The sequence below is a fragment of the Lepus europaeus genome, chromosome 8 (genome assembly GCF_033115175.1).
Source record: "Lepus europaeus isolate LE1 chromosome 8, mLepTim1.pri, whole genome shotgun sequence".
Taxonomy (NCBI): Eukaryota; Metazoa; Chordata; class Mammalia; order Lagomorpha; family Leporidae; genus Lepus; species Lepus europaeus.
Window position 1 is genome coordinate 21,617,379 of NC_084834.1, and position 16,277 is coordinate 21,633,655.

At 40.8% G+C, this 16,277-nt stretch overlaps 2 protein-coding genes across 2 annotated transcripts in view; one reads left to right on the forward strand and one right to left on the reverse strand.

The window, feature by feature from the left end:
• The window catches only part of LOC133765234 (ATP-binding cassette sub-family E member 1-like), a 1,116,285-nt gene that overhangs the window by 184,350 nt on the left and 915,658 nt on the right, over positions 1 to 16,277 (forward strand). The gene's annotated exons all lie outside the window — the stretch shown is intronic.
• The window catches only part of GUCY1B1 (guanylate cyclase 1 soluble subunit beta 1), a 52,888-nt gene that overhangs the window by 25,394 nt on the left and 11,217 nt on the right, over positions 1 to 16,277 (reverse strand). The window contains exons 3-4 of the mRNA XM_062199453.1: positions 7,608 to 7,708; positions 4,722 to 4,840 (exon numbers count right to left, since the gene is read on the reverse strand). Coding sequence (XP_062055437.1) covers positions 4,722 to 4,840; positions 7,608 to 7,708 — 220 coding nt within the window. The remainder of the gene's footprint in view (positions 1 to 4,721; positions 4,841 to 7,607; positions 7,709 to 16,277) is intronic.

Consider the following 16,277-nt stretch of genomic DNA (forward strand, 5'->3'; position numbering starts at 1 on the left):
AAATGAACAAATCAAAGAAAACGATAAAATCCATAAGAAAATAAATATTTCTCTGGAATTAAACTACAGAATTACCTATATAGGTATCTCCTTGAATATAAAATTTCTTTTAAAAGGTTAGGAATTTGGTATAATGGTTAATACACTGCTGGAGATACCTACATATCAAACTGGAGGGCCTGGGGTTAAGTCTCAGCTCTGCTTTTAATTCCAGGTTTCTGATAATGTGAAAGCTCGTTGGCAATAGGTGACTGTTAGCAGGCTTGGACCCCTGCCATCCCTGTGGAAGAATCAAATCGCTTTGCAAGTTCGCATCATCAGCCTGGTCCATTTATGTGTCTTGTAGGCATTTGGGAAGTGAAGCAAGGGGAAAAAAGATCTTCTATGTGTCTGTCTGTCTTTTCCTTTATGTCTCTCTTTCTAAAAAGCTCATTAATTTAAAAGATTTTTTTAGGGGCTGATGGTGTGACAAGGTGGGTTTAGCTGGCATCACAGGAAGCCAATTTCACAGCACTGGTTTGAGTCCTAACATCTCTGCTTCTGATTTAGCTCCCCGCTAATAAGCCAGGAAAAGCAGCAAAAGATGTCCAAAAAGAACTTGGCCCCTACGACCCAAGTAGGGGACTTGAACACAGTTCTTGGCTCCTGGTTTTAGCCTGGCCCAAGCCTGGCCAACACAGCCATTTGGTGAGTGAACCAGTTCATGGAAGATCTACGACTCCCACCCATCCCTACCCCACTATGTCTCTACGTCTCTCCCTTGCTCTCTGTCACTCTGCCACTCTGCCTTTCAAACACATAAATAAATCTTCAAAATATTTTTGAAAAAATACATAAAATTTCTTAAACGAAGAGGTATTATCCTGACTGAGCCGGATAAAGTAGCTTCAGAGAAAAAAAAGAGAGAAAGAAAGAAACCACACACACACATACTTCAGAATAATTAATGCTATCCTTCAAGGATTCTACTGATTGCCTATTTGTACATTATATGCTGTATGTATCTGGAACTAAGAAAATTTGTAAAAAAGTGTTTATAGAATAGCAGAAACAGCTTTATACTAAGCACACAGGGACTGTTTTTTTTAAAGATGTATATATTTGAAAATCATAGTTACACAGAGAGAGAAGGAGAGGAAGAGAGAGAGAGAGAGAGGTCTTCCATCCTCTGGTTCACTCCCCAGATGGCTGCAATGGCCGGAGCTGTGCTAATTCAGGAGCCAGGAGCTTCTTCTGGGTGCAGGGGCTAGAGGGCTTGGGCCATCTTCCACTGCTTTCCCAGGCCATAGCAGGGAGCTGGATTGGAAGTGGAGCAGCCAGATCTCGAACCAGCACCTATAAAGGAGGCTGGCACTGGAGGCGGCAGCTTTACCCGCTGCATCACAGCGCCAGCCCCCAGGAACTGTTCTTAACAATGTATGCACATATGCAAATGAGGGGTTGAGGAGAGAGGACTCCAGAGAGGTCCCTTTTGGTATGATGAATGAGGCAGAGTGGCCTGGCTAAATCATAGCCCATATTACGATTTCAGTAGATATTTTATTGTTCTCTGAGCACTTCAAATGGAAGGATTACAATGACTATTTTAGAAATGTCAACAGATATAAGCAATGCCCCTTGTAAATTCAACAATGAATAGTAATTTGCCACGTTCACATGAGAAGGAAATGGTCTAGTGTGTATCTCTTCCTTTATATTTCAATCTATGCTTCATTTCTAAACAAAGTTATATAGTCTCACTCAAACTGACTTAACTCTTCATAAAAGAATTCATCTTGAGCTACTGGTGTGTTTGCTTCCCACTTTTTTTTAATCAATAATCACTTTTTTAAAAAAATGATACTTACTCATTGCCAGACACATAGATAATATCTGTGGAGATGCAATCATTGAGAGAGTGTGGTCTCTGGCCTGGGTTTACATTCCAGTCCAATAAACAGGAAATGATCCTGCAGTGGGAGGACTACTGTGGCTGTGAAATAATGTGTGATGAAAACATGAGGAAGGCCAATTACTCTGGCTCAGATAAGGCAGATATTGGTGGTGTGTTCCTGCAAGAAGCAATCTGACCTGCAGACTGAATGGGATTTATCTAGGTGATCAGAACAATGGTCCCTGGTAGACAGAAGACCATGTGCTGAAGCTCAGAGGATAGGGGCGGCAAGATAAACACAAGGAATCTCTGAAAGAAGTTAGATTTGCCTGGTGGGGGAAGTGAGAGAAGAGCACAGATAAGGCGTGGTAGTAATTTTCATTATTGTTAAAACTTTCCCATGGGCAGAGTGGCACTACTCAGGGGGTTTAAGCAAGAAAATGCTACCATGAGATATATTTGTATTAAAAAAAAAAAAAAATCTCCAGGGTGGCAGAATGGAGAATGGAGAGAGAAAGGGAAACCATTCAATCTCTAAATAATAGGGAAGTGTTGGGGAAATGGAGAAAAGTGGCAGAATCCTCAAAAGTCAGATTTAGGAAAAAATGCCCAAAGCTTTGTTGATAGATTAAAACTAAGGGGTGAAAGAGGCAGAAAAAAAAATCTTTAAAATCTCTTTAAAATGGGCCCAGTTTATCTTACTCCTTAGTGAAGGATTAAAGGTTGTCATGATGTTTTATTTATGTAATGAAAACGTCAATTTTTATACATGATCTAGGATCTTAGCAGTTTATAAAAGCCAATTGCTTCATAATCAGCTAAACAGAAAAAGTCCATTTAATTTTTATGTAATTATCCTGAGCAACATATAAATATCTACTCACTAGAAAGCAGCATTTTTACCATATTCGATTCAGCTTTAAGTTTAAAACCCGGGAGGAAAAATTGTATCAAACTTGCACAATTTGATGAAAACTTTACAGTTAGTGTAACAAGCACGTAGTTGCTAATTTTACATTTTTAGAAGGCAGAGAGAAACACTCAGAGAGACACACGAACACAAGGAGATACAGAGACAGAAACAGAGACAGAAAGAGATCTATCTGGGCCAGGCTGAAGTCAGAAGCCCAGACTTGGATCTGAGTCTCCACGTGAGTCACAGAGACCCAATAACCAGAGCCGTCACCTGCTACCTCCCAGGATGCACAATGGCAGGAGCTGGAATTGGGAGCAGAGGAGTCAGAATTTCTGATATGGGATCCAGATGCCCCAAGCAGCACCTTGACCACTGTGCTAAACACTGGCCCCTTATATTCTTTTTGTATTGTCTTTGGAACCTGGTGTGTTTTCCGCTGACAGCCCGCCTTCTTCCCAGTGTGGAGTAACCCTGTATTTGGTGCCTGTCCTATTGGATAACACAGCACTAGAACAGACAGAATCATGCCTTGGAGCCTGCTTGCTCCCCACCGCACACACTGTGCCATAAGCAGCTTAACACATGGTCATAATGAGTACATGTCTTTAAAAAAAATTCAAGGAGGTCATTTGAATATTGCTTTCATTATGTAGATAGAGGCCATTGAGAGAGAAAGTGAAGTCTCAGTTACTAGAAGTTGAAACTTTGCTTATAAGGCGACAGAGGGCAACAAAAGTACCAAAAAAAAAAAAAAAAAAGGAACATGTACTCAAAAATCTCAAAAAACTTTTAAGTAATAAACCTTAATCAATTTAAATAGCCCATTTAAATATCACCTGTTCAATTTTAATTTAAATATCTCCCTGCGGCTACTTCACTTGGAAGTGGCAGCTTTTTCTTTTTTATCTGACAGCAGCAGTTTCGTGAATGCATGGTAAGAGATTGCAAAGCAGTTTCCATCTTGATTGAATGCTGTTTTAAGTTTATAAGAAAAATGTCACTATGTAAACAACAGACATTTTGATTAAACACGAAAGTTCTTATTTTGGCTGTTAAATCAATAATGCAGCTGGATTGAAAGTAGTTTACATTCCCTCAGAACTGGGCTCTGGTTCAGCTAGTATTGCACTGACATCATTTTCCAGCAAGATCTGGCCGCTCTCAGCAGCCAGTTGGAAATATCCTTTGCAAACAACCACATAATTTTCAATGTTAACACATTTCAACAAGAGGGTCTCAGGAATGCCAGTGCTTAAAATAGTACAGTCAGTCTAGAAATAGCCTCTCATCCAGTGTGTAATTTACTGGTGAAAATGTTCAAGGTGAATTTAAAAGAGTGTAAGACAAAGGCCCTTTTTTTTTTTAACATTACTTATCTTTTTGAAACCTGAAACCAAGCTTGGAAGGTTTCCTATTTTCTTTTCTATAGTAGATTAATTAATATGTAACTCACAGCAATGGTTCTCAAATTTGTAGCAGAACACCTGGTGGCCCAGGTGCTTTTCCCTCAACAAAGAACTCCAGGTAGAACTTTGTGAACACTGACACACTGTATCCATTATACTGTACAAGCTAGGAACATTCTTACCAATAGAAAATAAGACCATGTTATCTGTCAAAAACCAACCACAACCACTGGCATGTAGAACCATGAAACAAAAGGCAGCTGAACCGATCACAACAGACCAATGGATACTTTCAGAGTCTGTTCATTTGTGATATGAGAATTCAGGGTCAGCATCCAGATGTTAGAGAAAAAATGTGAAGCAAAAATGCTAACATGTCCACTAACCATGGTTTTATGTGAGTTAGAAAAGGATCACCACCACGATTCCATTCCAGCTTTCCGACTGGCAGAGCAAAAGCATCCTAGAACCTCACAGGAAGAACCACAAATCAGAACTTCGGGGGAGAGGACCCTAAGTTGCTTACCTGTAAAAATTCTCTCACGTTAGATCCCAGGACACGCAAGATTGTGTCATAACCAGATTCTTGACAAAATACGAAAAACATCTTCCCAAACATTTGGAGGATCTCTCCAGCATTGAGATCTAATTTACAGGTTTAAGAGAGAGAGAGAAACAAACTGTGTATTAAAAGCAGAATACTGGGGGAGGGAGGAGGGAAAGGAATATCATTATGGTCTTAGAATTCTATCTACAAGCCATATTGAATCTGCTAAATACTAATTAAATTTTTAAAAATAATAATTTTCTTTAATTTTTTATTTTTTATTTCATAAATATGAATTTACAAAGTGCAGCTTTTGTATTGTTGTGGCTTCCCCCTCCCAAGTAAATGGAAATATGAATAACATTGGGTTTTTTTTTTAGATCTATTTATTTATTTGACAGAGTTGTAGGGAGAGAAGGAGAAACAGAGAGAGATCTTTTCACACACTGGTTCACTCTCCAAGGGCTACAATGGCCAGAACTGGGTCAAGCCATAGCCAGGATCCAGGAGCTTCTTCTGGGTCTTCCACATGAGTGTAGGGGCCCAAGCAATTGAGCCATCTTCCACTGCTTTTTCCGGCACTTTAGCAGGAAGCTGGATTGGAAGTAGAGCAACCAGGACATGAACCAGCCATACGGGATGCTGGAAATGCAGGTGGTAGCTTTATTCACTGTGCCACAATGCTGGCCCCACCAGTAGCATATTATTAATTAAAACAATGAAGATATGTAAGTGCATATTAAAATAATTTGAAATATTCTTAAAGTCTGTGCAGAATGAACATGTATCATATGAAAAAATTCTGGCCAAAACAATGCAATAAAATCTGAGAAAACAATGGGTTGATATGTCAACAGTGTGAATTTGTACTTACAAGCAAAGAAATCAGTTACTCAGGTTCCATGACAAGTTACTTAATTCTTAGCTTCTTAAAGTATATATTCAATTTAGTAATTTTTTTGAAAAACTGATTTTCAAAATCATTAAGACTGCATATGGCCGGCGCCGTGGCTCAACAGGCTAATCCTCTGCCTAGCGGCGGCAGCACACCAGGTTCTAGTCCCGGTCGGGGTGCCAGATTCTGTCCCGGTTGCCCCTCTTCCAGGCCAGCTCTCTGCTGTGGCCCGGGAGTGCAGTGGAGGATGGCCCAAGTGCTTGGGCCCTGCACCCCATGGGAGACCGGGAGAAGCACCTGGCTCCTGGCTTTGGACCAGCACGGTGCGCCGGCCATAGCATGCTGGCCACAGCGGCCATTGGAGGGTGAACCAATGGTAAAAGGAAGACCTTTCTCTCTGTCTCTCTCTCTCTCTCTCTCTCTCACTGTCCACTCTGTCAAAAAAAAAAAAAAAAAAGACTGCATATGACAGTATTTTTGGTGCAAAATAGTTTTTCTTTATATACATATGGTTATTTAATAACTTGATGTCATATATAAGATGAACCCTAATGGTTCGCTTATTCTTAATATTCAATCATATGTTTCCTACAATATTAATTTTTACTACAAATTTTCTGGATCTATTATTTGGCATTTTTATTTTTATTCACTACAACAATCTATACAACAATCTATTTAATCATTTCCCTATTATTTAAAATATAAGTTTTTCCATTTTTTTAGTGATGTAAGTAACTCTGACTTGCCACATACAAATATTAATGCAATGAGATCTGATCATTTCTTTAGAAGAAACTCCTAAAGAGTTTGAATATCTTTTAGAAAGAATTTGGTGGGGGCCAGTGCTGTGGCGTAGTGGGTAAAGCTGCCTGCCGCCTCCAGTACCCACATCCTAGATGGGCGCTGGTTCGAGTCCTGGCTGCTCCACTTCTGATCCAGCTCTCAGCTGTGGCCTGGGAAAGCAGTAGAAGATGGCCCAAGTGCTTGGGCCCCTGCAGCTTTGTGGAGACCAGGAGGAGGCTCCTGGCTCCTAGCTTCGTATTGGCCCAGCTCCGGATGATGTGGCCATTTGGGGAGTGAACCAGCAGGTGGAAGATCTGTCTCTGTCTCTGTCTCTCTCTCTGCCTCTTCCAATCTGTAACTCTGCCTTTCAGATAAATAGATAAATTTAAAAAAAAAAAAAAGAATGTGGTGATACAAAATTGTTCTCTAAAAGATTTGTCTTAATTTACCATTAAATTTTCAATGTGTGTGATTTCCCCTTTTATTTCTACCCTTGCCCATACTAGGTATTTCATTTCTAAAACCTGTCAAACTTAAATGAAAAAAAAAATTTCATACTTGTTTCAATTTTGATTATTAAGGAGGCAGGATATTTTTCTTATTACTGATAAACATTTACCAGTCTTCTTCCCCCAAATTTTTGTGTTCTGACTATATTTATCAAAGCTGAGTCTCATTTCATTCTGTCCAAACTGTAGCCTAGTTATAAATTCTACATCATGAGAATAACAAATACTACTTCTTGTTTTCCATGGAGCTTTCTGAATTTTGCTTTGTCTCCAGTAAATCTCAGCCTCTTGTTCCTTTCACCAATAGCCAAGGTAACCAGTGACTGCGAAAGAGATTTGGAGAAAATGCTTTCCTCACAGCACTCTTGCATAATTACCAGATTGTCAACACCGCAAAGGAAGCTCTTGCTCCAACTATCAGCTATTTCCCTCTCCCCATGCACAGTTTTCTGTAAGGAGGCACAAGCAGCATCTTTTCTCTCTTCATTCTTCCAAGGGCTTGTAAAAAGAACAGGGCTGGGCACCATCTAAGCCCAGCACTATGTGTAAATGCCCTCCTCACCAGGGCGGTGCTATGCACAACTTACAGAATCAGTGGTTGTAATTTTGAACTATGCATTTCTTTGGGCTTCTACGTGTAACTTAGGCACAGAAGCAAAACCGCATTCAACTTACTGAGGACTTTGCTTGCGGCAGCAACCAAATCATAGGTTTTGGAGTCATCGTATATTATTCTGACAAGAAACTGTCCTTCTTCATCTAACTGCGCCTCTTTTCTGCAAAACAAAAATGAGAGAGACAGAGGGGAACTTGAAATAAAAGCGTTACTACAGCTTTGATGATTGCATATAAAGTAGTTTTACATCTGAAATGGATGTGTTTTTGGCAAATGTCTATAAATCAACATCATGGACCAAAAAATTCTCTGATTAAAAAAAATTATATCACAAACCACTCTTCAATGAAAGGATATATTTGACTAGATTTTAGCATACCAACATTTATACAGTTCTCTAATGCTTGATACAATCTATGACATTAAATACACTTAAAAATAACTTATGGTTTAATAAATATTCAGTAAGTATTTGTTGAGTCCTTCATATGTACTAGACACCGTTGTAGGAACCAAAGATAAATTTGTTAGTAAAACAGACAAAGACTCCTGATCTCTTGACACACATCTATTCATAAATTCATACATTTCATTGGTAACATGCTGTGAAGAAAAAGAGAGCAAGATAAAAGAATGGAGAACGCAAAGACACAAGCCAGGAAGACCTGACTGAGCAGCTGGCTCCTGAACAAAGTGTGAAGCAGCTCAGAAAGTGAGCCATGTGCAGTCTCAGGACGGTGTGAGGTGTGTTCTCGTGTGGAGGGAAGGGGAAGTGCACAGCAGCGGGAGGAAGAGCAGAGACCAGTGTGGCTGGAACGGAGGAGAGGGTGAAGTAGCTGTTAGAAAATGGTTCAGAGGGCCGGCCGCGGCTCAACAGGCTAATCCTCCCGGCCGTGGCGGCCATTGGAGGATGAACCAATGGCAAAGGAAGACCTTTCTCTCTCTCTCTCTCTCTCTCTCTCTCTCTCTCTGTCCTCTGTCTGTCAAAAAAAAAAAAAAAAAAAAGAAAATGGTTCGGAGATGCATAAAAGGGTCACAAGTGTTTAGGCCAAGTTGGACCTTATGATGACTGTTACTGAAGATGGTTTTGGCACTTGTGACGTGGGCACTGATTTGAACTAACCTAGGCTAAAGGGATTAGCATGTCTTGCTTCTGCATTGAGAATGGACCAATGAGAGGTAGGACAGGAGACCTGCCGACACTGAGATGACTTGGTTTAGAGGCAATGTAGTGGAGTTGTAGGGAGAGGTCCAAAGCCAGATGTATGCAGAAGGTAAATCCAACACGATTGCTGGTGGGCTGGATACAGAGTGTGAGCAGGGATGAGCACTCAGGGATGACACCACGATTTTCTGGCTTGAGCAACTGGAAGGATGCTGTCACCAGTAGCTGAACTGAGAGACACTGCTGGGGCAGACTGGGGATTAAGATCAAGAGTTCTGTCGTAAACATATTAAGTTCAGAATGCCTTTAAATATATCAAGTGTGAGATGCCAAATGGACTGATAAAAATCTTCCAATATATCCTTAGCTTATTAAACTCAGTAGCTTAAAATGCACAGTGGATTAGTAAAAAGAAATTATGGTTACCATTTTTAGTGGTTGTTATGACTCTAGAAATGTATTTATATTGACAGAATCTGGATTGCTTTTTTTAAACAAATGTCCAAAAGGGAGGGGGAACTCATTGTTCAAACAGTGCCAGCTGTAGGAAAGAACTGACAAGGGCCCCAAATGTCTTTTTCAGTGCTAAATTCACAAAAATACATGGAGCTTGGATATCAGCCTCTGATTCGCAATCCAACTCCTATAAATCTCTCCGTGTTGCTAGGAGAACACAAGAAAAGCTAGCCACTATAATTAGGTGAACTTTCAACACTTTGGCTCCAATAACTCCTTAAATGTTGTTGAGGCAGGTCACGGTCAGCCTCCCTCCCTAAGAAACCGTTGTGATCACAGCTGCTGCTGAGGGCTACACCTGGATCTGCTCAAGGGAACATTTCAAACAATGGCCTCTCTAGTCGCCGTCTTATGCTAGAGATCGTCCTTAAAAGATCCTATGCTTCTCAGGATACCACTTATTCACCTGCAATTATATATAACAATACACGCAATAAAAAAGAGAGCTCTCAAGTCTTTTCAACAACAGAAATCAATAAGATGCTCAAAAATTGTGACAATAAAATGTACAAACACTGACTTATCCTCAAAAAAATGCTACAATGTATTCTATGCATTCCAGCTTCTAATTGTAAACAATTATAAACATGGGAAAGGAAAAACTATAAAGAAAAAATCCTCTACTCCTTTGAGTTGACTACTGTTAATATTATATTCAATATGATTATTATATTCAAGTCATTCATGCCTGAATGCATTTGGCTGTTTGTATATTTCTTTAAACCTCCATTTTTTACTTTATATTTGATGAATGTATTTGCCAGCTTTTGGCTACTACAGCAAATTACCTGATACAAGCTACTTATGAAGAAAGGAGGTATACTGTGTCTTACAGTTTGGAAGGTTCACAGTCCAAGATTAGGCAAGCCCCATTATTCCAGCAGTCTGGTGATGCTGGAGAACAGCAAGGGTGGAACGTGTGCAGAGGAGTGATCACAAGCTGAACCCAGAAGCAAGGAAAGTGGCTATGCCAGTCTCAAGCTTTCATAATCAACTGTCTCCCAAGAACTACCTTCCAAAGGCATGCCTTGAAAGACCTAAAGAGCTCCCACAAGATGCGCCTTCAACACACTACTGTATTGTTTCCACCCTCTCAGCATCATCAACCTAAGACTTGAAGTGTCTATGTGAGTTCAGGAGCCATATCTTATTCAAGTCACAGCAAAGGGTATCTTTCCATGTCAACAAATATACTTCTATTTTATGATTCCACAATATGGCGCTGTGTAGTCATACTTGAGTTTTGGTAGATATTTAGATTTTGTTTTTCACAAGAAAACCCATAAAGACAGTTAAACTTCAAAGTCATAAGTTAATGGTACTAAGTGGAAACTGAATCCAATTATGATGCTTAGGAGGTGGGCCCAGTGGAAAGTCCTTAGGCCACTGGGAGTGGGACCATGAAAGGTGGTTCTCACCGGAGGGTCCACCCCAGGCACTCACTCTGCTTTCTGGCTCACCATGTGGTTGTCACTCCATATGTTCTCCCCACTGCTACCCTCCAACCTCAGCACACAGCTGAACCCATGGGGCCGGCCTGGGTTGGATTACAGACCTCCAAAATCATGAACCAGAACAAAACTCCTTCCTTTATAAGGAGTTGTCTTATATTTTGTTTCAGTGACAAAAAGGTGACTAATACAGTTGAGTATCTCTGTGGTTAATTGTATTTCCATGCACAAACAGAAAAAAGTCCAAGAAATGGAATTGTTGGTTTGAAGTATATAGATATTCTAATTTTTGTCATTTTGCAACAGCCCTTTTTTATGAAATGATATTAATCTGCAGATTAGAATTTTGTAACCTCTAATTTAAGATATGCTAAAAAATACAAATAAATTTTAATTAAATACACAATGACATGAAAATTCATCTTTTCACCATTTGATTCTTTCACCCCATTCTCTTTTCTTCATCTTTTAGCCTAGTCTCTTTCTTTCAATTAGAATCAGTGAAATTACATACATTTCTGTAGCGATTCAGTTTCTATGAAAAATTTACCAATTCAAAACTCTAAGTGAGTGAGGTATAAGAACATTTGGTCCTTCTACACAAAGCAGAGGCACAGCCGTTATCCCCTGAAACCCCTAGCCATGAGTCAATGCATTCCTTCCTCCTCCTATATCGTTTTTATTAAATAAATTCCCTTATCTTTTAAACTTTCTTCCTGATATTATCAGCTTCAACATGTTCCCTAGAGGAGGGCTAAACTAAACACCAGTGAACCAAACAGCAATACATAGAAGGCAATAATGACCTCTTAAAGATTTCACAACGCGGCTAGCACTTGGCACTGCACTTAAGATGCTTGTATCCAGGGGCAGTGCTGTGGTGCAGCAGGTTAAAGCCCTAGCCTGAAGTGCTGGCATCCCCTATGGGTGCTGGTTCAAGTCCGGCTACTCCACTTTCAATCCAGCTCTCTGCTATGGCCTGGGAAAGCGGCAGAGGATGGCCCAGCTCCTTGGGCCCCTGCACCCGCATGGGAGACCGGGAAGAAGCTCCTTGTTCCTGGTTTCAGCTCAGATCAGCTCAGCTCCAGCCATTGCAGCCATTTAGGGAGTGAACCAGTGGATGGAAGACCTCTCTCTCTGTCTCTTCCTCTCTCTGTCTGTAACTCTACCTCTCAAATAAATAAATAAAACCTTTTTTTAAAAATGATGCTTTGATGCTCCATCTGCGTGCTTGATTCAGGCCCTAGCTCTTCCATTCCCAATCCAGCTTCCTGGATTGTGCACGCTGGGAAACAACAGGCACTGACTCAAGTATTTGGGACTCTGCCACCCACAAAAGAGACTTCAAGCTCCTGGTTTTACCCTGGCCTACATGTTGCTGTTGAGGGCATCTGGGGAGTGAAACACTGAATTGAAGGTATTCTCTCTCTGTCTCTGTCTTCCTCTTTCCCTCTGTGTCTCTCCTCCTCCCCTGGTTCTCTCTCTGCCTTTCAAATAAAAAAGTGAAAATTTATATTTTTATTCATATATATATATATATATACACACACAAACACAATACACAATTCAAACTATTAGGGCTGGTTATCTAAATTTACCTTAGAAATCTCTGGGAACATTCGGTTGCCTTTTTTTTTCTCGAGGAAGAGTTTTACAACAAATATTTGGATACCTAGTATATTTCAGGCAATTTTCTAAGCACAATTTTTTTTAAGATGTATTTATCTACTGAAAGGTGGGTGTAGAGAAAAAGAGGAGAGAGGGAGAGAGAGCGAGAGAGAGAGAGAGAGAGATCTCCCATTCACTGGTTCACTCCCTAAAACAGCCAGGGTTGGGCAAGGCTGAAGCCAGGAGCCAGGAGCTTCTTCTGGGTCTCCCACATAGGTGGCAGGGGACCAAGTACTCGGGCCATCTTCTGCTGCCTTCCCAAGCTTATTAGCAGGCAGCTGGATAAGAAGTGGAGCAGAAGGGACACTAACCAGCACCCCTAAGAGATGCTAGTATTGCAGTCAGCATGCCCCCCAGCTATTGTGGCCATTTGGGGAATGAACCAGCAAATGGAAGACCTCTCTCTGTCTCTCCCTGTCTTTGTCACTCTGCCTTTCAAATAAATAAAATAAATCTTTTTTAAAAGAACCTTACAATTCAGCTGGCAAAGATATGCAATAAATATAATGTGTAATGTCCAATGAAATTGCATAATATGCTATGAAGTGGAAAATATTTTAAGGAAAAGCAGATTAAGGGGGAGAGCAGGGAATGCAGGAGGAAGGGGTAGAAGGCAACACTAAATATGGTGATCACAGCAGGCTTCCTGGGGAAATGGACATCTGAGCAGACTTGAGGAGGTGGAGTCTGTCTATCATCCAGCACCAAACCTTTGTGGAACCACTTCCCTTCTCTCTATAACCCACTGTCCATCATCTTTCCTGACAGAAAGGGAAGCTAACTGGAGCTATCACAAACCCTGGAGAGGGAAGTGGTTGCACACACTGAGATGACAAGGAGAATTTTCAGAGCAGTGTGAGCGTGAGGGTGGTAAAAATTTTGAATCAACAAAGCGTCCTCTGTGGGGGCTCAACTCTGCACACTGCTTTTCTGCTACCTTCTAGGCCAGTTGGTGCTGGACCAGCCTTCATGCTGCAGTGTGCTGGCCTCTGGCAGCCCAGAGATGTGCTGATGAGCATCTGCTGGGCGCTTGGAGAATGCACCTGCCGCTGTTCCTGCAGGGGAGCTGCGGTGCTTCCTTTCCCACAGTTCACCGGCTACCTGAAACCACAGAGGATTTCCAGCACCATGAAAAGTCAGGCTGCAAGCTACTATCTAGAATATACAAACAACTTTAACAATTCAAGTACTATCACCTCATAATTCTCCATTCTCTACATTGCTACTCCACAGCTTGAGTTTTATCTTTAAAGGCGTTGTACATATTATTTCTAGCAGCTTATGACTTATTTTCTTGGTATGTAAGATTTCTTTTGTACTTAAAGTATTCAAATTGGCCATGTGGTGCGCCGGCCGCAGTGCGCCTACCGCGGCGGCCATTGGAGGGTGAACCAACGGCAAAAGGAAGACCTTTCTCTCTGTCTCTCTCTCGCTGTCCACTCTGCCTGTCAAAAAAAAAAAAAAAATGGCCATGTATATTAACCAAATTTTCAGCATTATTTTTTGAGCATCAACTTTCTTTAAATTGTTGCATTACACAAAGAGCTTATGTGATATCCTTGTTATTTAAATTGTATTTAGTGAACATGTGAGGAAAACCAGAGCTCTCTGAGAGTCATAATTTAAACTTTTTCCTCTGAAAGGGAGATTTTGGGTATACTTTTATTTTTTCAGTGATTTTATGACTATAAAATAATACCATATGAAGTTAGTATGAAGGTAAAGTGGATCAAAATGTATTCGGGATTCCTCATCTATCAAATAACAGCCAGTGGAACTGCTATCATCATGTCTCTCACTTTGTGTTATTATAGTCTGTTGTTCCCTATTATTATTATTATTTTAAAAATCTCTTAGTTAACCCCAAATTAACATAGTCTTCTACTATTTTTCACAGTATAACTCAGAGTTTCTTTTTTTAAAAAAATATTTATTTATTTATTTATTTATTTGAAAGTCAGGGTTACACACAGAGAGAGGTCTTCCATCCGCTGGTTCACTCCCCAATTGGCCGCAATGGTTGGAGCTGTGCCAATCTGAAGCCAGGAGCCAGGATCATCTTCCGGGTCTCCCATGTGGGTGCAGGGGCCCAAGGACTTGGGCCATCTTCTACTGCTTTCCCAGGCCATAGCAGAGAGCTGGATCAGAAGTGGAGCAACTGGGTCTCGAACCAGCACCCATATGGGACACCGGCACTGTGGGCAGCTGTTTTACTGGCTATGCCACAGCGCCGGCCCCCATAGAGTTTTTTGTGGTCATTATCTATATGCTCAAATTACTGTACTTGCATTAAGGGTTAAATTCTGCTCAGGGGGCTGGCACTGTGGCACAGTAAGTTAATCCTCCACCTGTACTGCGCCATCCCATACGGGTACCGGTTCTAGTCCCGGCTGCTCCCCTTCCGATCCAGCTCTCTGCTATGGCCTGGGAAAGCAGTGGAAGATTGCCCAAGTGCTTGGGCCCCTGCTCCCCAGTAGGAGACACAGAAGAAGCTCCTGGCTCCTGCAGGGATACTAAGTTTGAGCAAATCCACATTTTGTTTCATTCTCTCATCTGTAAGGACAGAGTATCTGTAGTACTAACCTCCTACTGCTTCAGCAGGATTACTCTACAAAAGAGCCCAGAACGGAGCTTTTCTCACACTTAGCACTAACACATCTAACTGGTAAGAGTCACAGTAGCTGAAGAAGAGGGAAAAAGGGGGGAAGAAGAAATACCAAGGGGAAGTAGTGGGGAAGGAAGAGAAACAATATCTCAGAAATTTTTATTCATTATTAAAATAATTAAAATAAATATACTCTCAGATTGTTGACAGAATTATGAATTCAGATAGTCAAAAAAAAAAATCAAGCTGTTTATCCTAAAAGCTTTAAAAGTAAAGACCAAATTCTCACCTAGGAACAAAATGAGGAAAAAAAAAATCATATTCCATGTGTTGGTAGCTGTGGGGAAATTAGTTACATGAGGGTGCCCAAAGGAAGTAAGGTGGGCGGAATCCAAAGTTGTTTACCACTAAAACTAATTGGCTGTGCAACATCAGGGGAGGTAACAAAACTAGTAACAAGTGTATAGACATATGGCTAGTCCTATAGAAATCCCACGTAAAATGACCGTTTAAGTGATTGGTTGGTCCTTAGCCCTGCCCCAATGACTGCAGTTTTGTGCTATAAAAGGTTCTGTTTCACACGAAGTAAATGAGTCCTTGCTAGACTTGGCTCCCCGCTGCATCTGATTGTCTCCGGGATCGGGAGGCTGGGGAACGGGCGAGCGGCGCACTTACCTTTCCTCGGACCCAGTCCATCCTTATACGGGTGGACTAAGACCCAGCAGGTAGCCGACATGACTGCTTCAAAATTGAGACTGCAAAGTGAAATGTTTCCAGTAGCAATTACTTTCCCACTTAGTCCTAGAGATTACTCACTATCATTTAAACCAAACTTAGTCCTAAAGATTACTCATTATCATTTAAACCAAACTTTTATTTATACTAACTACCTTTTCCCAAGAAGGTAGTAGGTATTTTTATCACGGTGGTGAACAGGTTGGGATTTTTTTCTTATTATTAATTACTGTTGTCTAACTCATGTGCCTAGAATACGCTATATGTGACTGAATGAATAAAATATATATATATATCCATGTACCCAAACTGCTTTGCTTTAAAAACAAGCAACCAAACAGTACTGACAAGTCCATAGCTTATTTTCAAAATTAAGAATATTTATGTTCCATTTTTAAAAAAAATATTTTATTTACTTATTTCAGGGGCAGAGCTACAGACAGAGAGAAGGAGAGACAGAGAAAAAGGTCTTCCATCCACAGGCTCACTCCCCAAATGGCTACAATGGCCATAGCTGGGCCCATCTGAAGCCAGGGGCCAAGAGCTTCTTCTGGGTCTGACACACAAATGCAGGGGCCCAAGCACTTGA